The 5273-nt window shown below is 51.5% G+C and overlaps 1 protein-coding gene across 5 annotated transcripts; it reads left to right on the top strand.

Moving 5' to 3' along the window:
- The first annotated feature begins 460 nt into the window (after positions 1-460).
- TSPYL5 (TSPY like 5) lies at positions 461-4929 on the top strand. 5 transcript variants are annotated; one of them, XM_082601601.1, is made up of 2 exons: positions 461-2860; positions 4240-4929. In XM_082601601.1, the coding sequence occupies exon 1, from the start codon at positions 589-591 to the stop codon at positions 1834-1836; it is 1248 nt and encodes a 415-aa protein (XP_082457727.1). In that variant the 5' UTR covers positions 461-588; the 3' UTR covers positions 1837-2860; positions 4240-4929. The 5 variants fall into 5 exon arrangements, with proteins under 5 accessions (XP_082457727.1, XP_082457725.1, XP_082457726.1 ...); XM_082601599.1 differs by having other exon boundaries at positions 461-2750; positions 4081-4929; XM_082601600.1 differs by having other exon boundaries at positions 461-2750.
- Positions 4930-5273: the final 344 nt, after the last annotated feature.

Raw genomic sequence — 5273 nt, forward strand, 5'->3', positions numbered from 1 at the left:
ATAAAATAGTAGTTGCTATTTTTTTTTTTAAGTAGTTACTACTAACATCCCACCACGTATCACATCACTTTGTGGCCTGGCATTACGGTACCTACCTTTAAAGTCCCTGGAGTTAAGGTACCCGGGCAAATCCCTCAGCAAAGGCTTTCAAAGATGAGACATAGAGACCAGGAGCAGTTTCATCATGATAGATGCCACAGAAGATAACTGAAGGAACTTTAGATATTTAGCTTAGAAAGTATATGATAGGGGAACTGACATGATGGCTGTCTTGAGGGTGTCTTTTATAAGAGGACCCCGCGGGCATAACTGAGACCAACGGTAAAAAACTAAACGAAAGCACAGCCCTCTCGAACAGCGAAAGCGAGTTAGGGTGCGATGGGGGTGGGGGCGTCTGTGAGGGTCGGCTGGTGCGCAGCTGCGGCAGTGGAGCCAATCACCGGGCGCATCCAGTCCTCGCGCTACGGTACAGTCGTGCAGTCGTGACGTCGGCGGTTGCCATGGAGAGGCCCTCTCGGCAGGGACAGAGAGCTGGCGCCAGGGGCCGCAGGGCCGGAGCGTGCCTTTGAAGTTGAGTCCGCTACCGTCATGAGCGGCCGAAGTAGGGGTAGAAAGTCCTCCCGCGCCAAAAACCATGGCAAAGGCCGCGCCAAAGGCCGAGTCCGCGCTACTCCTGACGACGCCCCTCGCGACCCGGACCCTCCACAGTACCAGAGGCTCGGGGAGGAGACCAAGGCGGCACAGGTGCAGGCTGGCGCGGGTTGGGGTAGCCTGGAAACCGCTGCGCCCGCGCCGCCCCGCCAGCCCGGGGAAGAGGGTGCCTGCCGGCTCCCCCTGGACTGTGGCCTCGCGCTCCGGGCCCGGGCTGCGGGGGATCGCGGGCAGGCCGCAACCAGGCCCGGCCCGGGGAAGGCCAGAATCCTCTCGGAGCGCCTGGCGACAGACACTGTCTTCGTGGGAACCGTGGGGACCATGGGAAAGCCGAAAAATGTCCCCCGCGTTGGAATTCGGCGCTGCCCCACTGGGAAGAAGGCCCCAGCTACCTGTAGCGCAGTGGGGAGGGGGCCTTCGGCCGTAGCTGTTGGGAAACCGAAGAAAGGGACCACTGGGGAGTCTGCCTCCGTTCCAGTGGTAGAGGAAAAGAAGGTGGAGAAGGATGCAGGGTCAGGGCCCCCGGCAACAGATGGCAGCATGGATACACTGGAGAACGTCCAGCTGAAGCTGGAGACCATGAACGCCCAGGCGGACAGGGCCTACCTGCGGCTCTCCCGCAAGTTTGGGCAGTTGCGACTGCACCACTTAGAGCGCAGGAACCTCCTCATCCAGAATATCCCGGGCTTCTGGGGGCAGGCTTTTCAGAACCACCCCCAGCTCTCATCCTTTCTAAACAACCAAGATAAAGAGGTGCTCAGCTACTTGAACAGCTTGGAGGTGGAAGAGCTTGGTCTCGCCAGATTGGGCTACAAGATCAAGTTCTACTTTGGCCGCAACCCCTATTTCCAAAATAAGGTGCTCATCAAGGAATATGGGTGTGGTCCTTCCGGTCAGGTGGTGTCTCGTTCTACTCCAATCCAGTGGCTCCCAGGGCACGATCTTCAGTCCCTAAGCCAGGGGAACCCAGACAACACCCGGAGCTTCTTTGGGTGGTTTTCAAACCACAGCTCCATTGAGTCTGACAAGATTGTGGAGATAATCAACGAGGAGTTGTGGCCCAATCCCCTGCAGTACTACCTTATGAGTGAAGGGGCCCGAGCAGAGAAAGGAAAGGAGGGCAGGCCGTGTCCAGCAAGGCAGCCAGTGGAGACCCCAGAGCCTGGGGTAAACAAGTCCAACTGATTCTGCACAGGCCTCCCTACTACCTCCTGCTGGACCCGTGTCTGGCTGACCACATGTGTTTGGCTGTCTGCCTTCTCTTCATGTTGACCTCTGTGCACTATATTCCCTTTGGACTTCAGTTACAAGCATATGGTGTTTATGATCGTGTTCTTTCGCCTCCCCATGGCATTCTTGCTTTTTTTACGTTAGTGTCACATGTTACGTGATCTCACCCCTACTGTTCATATGTTACACACACATGATTCAGATGTGTGCGCCCTTTATCTCCATTGCCTGGGCCCTGTTCTTGGCTCTGGCCTTTCCCACCTGACTTGAACGTGGACACTCACGAGTCATCCAACAAGAGGACCAGTGCATCCTTCAGCTCTGTTCCTCCAGGGCCCATGACTTGCTGGGCTGCTTCATGTGACCATGCATGCCATCTATGGCAAGTTTCTCTGTTGCCACTGCAAAATGAAGCTTGTGCACATGGTATTGGCCATCGGCCAAAACTGATTGTTCCGTGGCTCTGGGGTCACCAGCCAAGGTGCCATCGACCAGATCTCTGGCTTTGGCCAGGGGCCCACGCTGCCCTCCTGGACACAGGTTAAGGGTGAGAAGCAGTAGGCCGTGCGTTCTGTACCATCATGCATCTCTTCCTGCCTCTGGGCCTTTCTCCTGGTGAACCTTCATCAGGGTCAGCACCATGCCCCGTCACTATTAAGCCATTGAGTTTTGTCTAGGTTGCTATCGGCCCCAATTGGCTTCCTGGTCAACAAGGACCTCAAGAACTGCTTGTGGACCCAGGCCCCCTGCCGGTGCATGAGACACACACCTACCCTCCCCAGCCTTCCGGGAACCCTCTTGGCTGCCAGACTGATGGGCGGGCTGGTATGTATGGACATGTGCTCACTGTCATCAAGCTGTGGCTCCAGGTGAGGATGGGGACTGAGCTCACCTATAATCTAGGTATCTTGATGATCAACTCCCCTCATCCCTTCCTCACATATGACCAGAGTGCTCCAGTGGAGTTGCTGGGGAAGAGGTATTTCTGATCTGTGGGCCTGTGGCTACTTCATCTCACACCTCCATGCCTCCTTCCTCTTCCTTCCCTCTCTTCCTCCTTTCCCTCTCTCCCTTCCCTCTCTCCCTGTCCTGTCTACCACTCCTCCTTCCCTTCCTTTTTTTTTTTTTTTTTTTTTGTTTCAGTAGTACCACATCTCAGAAAGAGAAAACAAAACAATTGTAAAACCAGGGTTTTCTACATACAGGTAGCGAGATAGCTGGGGACTTGCTCTACACACGCACACACTGGGCTGGAAGAGGGTAGAGGAAGCCAGAAGGCCAACTGCAGGCCAACTGCTCCCAACTCCTGGGTTCATGCTATAACTCTGATGTTGAAAATTCTTTTCATGGCTGTGCATCTGCTAGAATGATAACCCCCCAGGCAGCAGTGTTGTGAACCAGGGTTGCTCCTGTTCCGACCTTTTCCTCTGTCCCTTAAGACCCAGTTGCCTCCTGCTGTTTCCTCCTCTGTGGTAGCCTCTCGCCCTCTGGAACCTCATTCCCCAGCTTCCCCACCCTTAGCAGTCCTTTGCTCTCTTGGCTTCTACCCTCAAATACCCGTAGAAGTAGGCTTTAGTTTCCAGTGTGGGGGATCCCAAGGCTCTCTCCTGGGGCATGGGGATGGGGGTGGGCAGAACCTGTTCTGAATCTCCAAAAGGCTCATTTCCTGTGGGTGTAAAAGCTGATCTGGGCCCTCCCTGCCCAGGGGCCCTCCCTGCCCAGGCTTATCTGTGCCCTCTTTCCCCCTTATCCCCGAGGGTGGGAAAGTAGGACTGTGTCTACACTTGCGCTCCACCCACTAACTTCCCTTTCCTTATGGAAGACCTTGTTCTGAGCTCCCCAAGGTCTAGGGAGGTCTTGACTCAGAGCTGTCGAGAGGGTGTTTTGGGCAGGGGAGTTGGGACAAAAACACAGAGTGGGAATGAGTCTGGTGTGCAGTGGCCCTGGAAGAGCAGATAGAAATGGCTTGAGGAGCCTCAGGGAGAACACGCCTGCCTCTCAGTGTTGGAGCGGATGGGGAGGGACCTTCCCCAGGGTGCGGATGGGAGAATGAAAGGGCTGTGGGCAAATGCGATGCCTAGGTGAGGGTATGCCCAAAGTTTTGTCCAGTCTCTCTCTCATCATTAGTGGATTTTATAAATCATAGAAACAAACAAAAACAGAATAATGTTACTTTGGATGCTTTCTCTTTTGTTCTAGGTGTGGCCTTGTGTATGTGGAAGATTAACGTATATGCTGCTTATTTTGTCTCTAAGTAAATCTAACCACTTTCCTCATTTTTTGCTTAATGGGAAAATAGAGCTGTACAGGTCTGCTTTTTTTTTCAGCTTTTTCTTCTTTTATTGTAGACATTTTCAGATATGCACAGAAGTGGAGAGGATGGTCTCTGGACCCCGTGTGCCCATCACCTAGCTACATCAGTTATCAATTACGATCAACCTGGTTTCATCTGTGACTCCCTCTCCCTGCCTGTATTGTTTATCAAAAGTCCAAGATCCTGTGCCTGTTCAACCAGGACTGCTTTGGGAGATTGGGACTCTGTGTTGGTGGTGATAGTGGTGGGGTGCACTATCATCATCACATCAGGTCTGTTTTTTGCTTTTCTTGTTAACTAATGAAGTTCCAGAGGTGGGCCTTAGAATGAAAGTCTTCGGAATTAACAAGAAGTCTCAAAAAGAGATGAAGGGGATGCTGCCTTTTCCCTGCATCCACAAAAGGAAAGAGAGACTGTTTGTTGATAAAGACTTGTCAGTCTTTGATAAGGTGCTTACTTGAGATCTTTCACCAGAACATCAGTCTTTTTTCCTGTGTAAGATGGAGACTTGCGTGACTATTAGAATTATCAGCTTGTCCTGGTCTCATAATAACTCTGGGCTTGAAAGTATAATTTGGAAATTGTTGCTGTGTTCTGTGCTAATAACCTCCCAAAAGTAATCAGTAACTGGTTGTCTTACTGGGGAATTGACACCCTGGTAATAATGCATTATTTCTTTGTTCTGAAACAGTATAAATAGTTGTAAGCTTGCATGCATGATGGAAAAAATAAAAGCCTGTATCTCTGTTATATTTTTTTTCTTTAAAAAAGAATTGGAAGGTTAAGCAGAGGCTGGGTAGTTGAGGGGATGTATACTATGGCATACGTGAGTGATTCCTAAGCCTCAGGCCCGCGTGTGACTAGCTACATAACAATATATAAAATTCTGATTCCCAACCCCATAGCAGAGATTGCGATTCTGTGGTTCTGGGAAGAAGCCAGGCAGTCTTGTTTTTAACAAGCTTTCTAGGTAGTTCTAGTGGAAATCCAGTGCTTCTCAAGTTTTAGAGTACCTCTGAATTTTGTGGGGAATCCTGTTAAAATATGAATTTTGATGCAGTAGTCCAGGGCGGAACCT

This window comes from Mesoplodon mirus (assembly GCF_964341445.2).
Source record: "Mesoplodon mirus genome assembly, chromosome: 16".
NCBI classification, from domain to species: Eukaryota; Metazoa; Chordata; class Mammalia; order Artiodactyla; family Ziphiidae; genus Mesoplodon; species Mesoplodon mirus.

Bases quoted from the DNA above. Each gene is read 5' to 3' on its own strand.
- TSPYL5 (XM_082601601.1), top strand. From the start codon at position 589: ATGAGCGGCCGAAGTAGGGGTAGAAAGTCCTCCCGCGCCAAAAACCAT.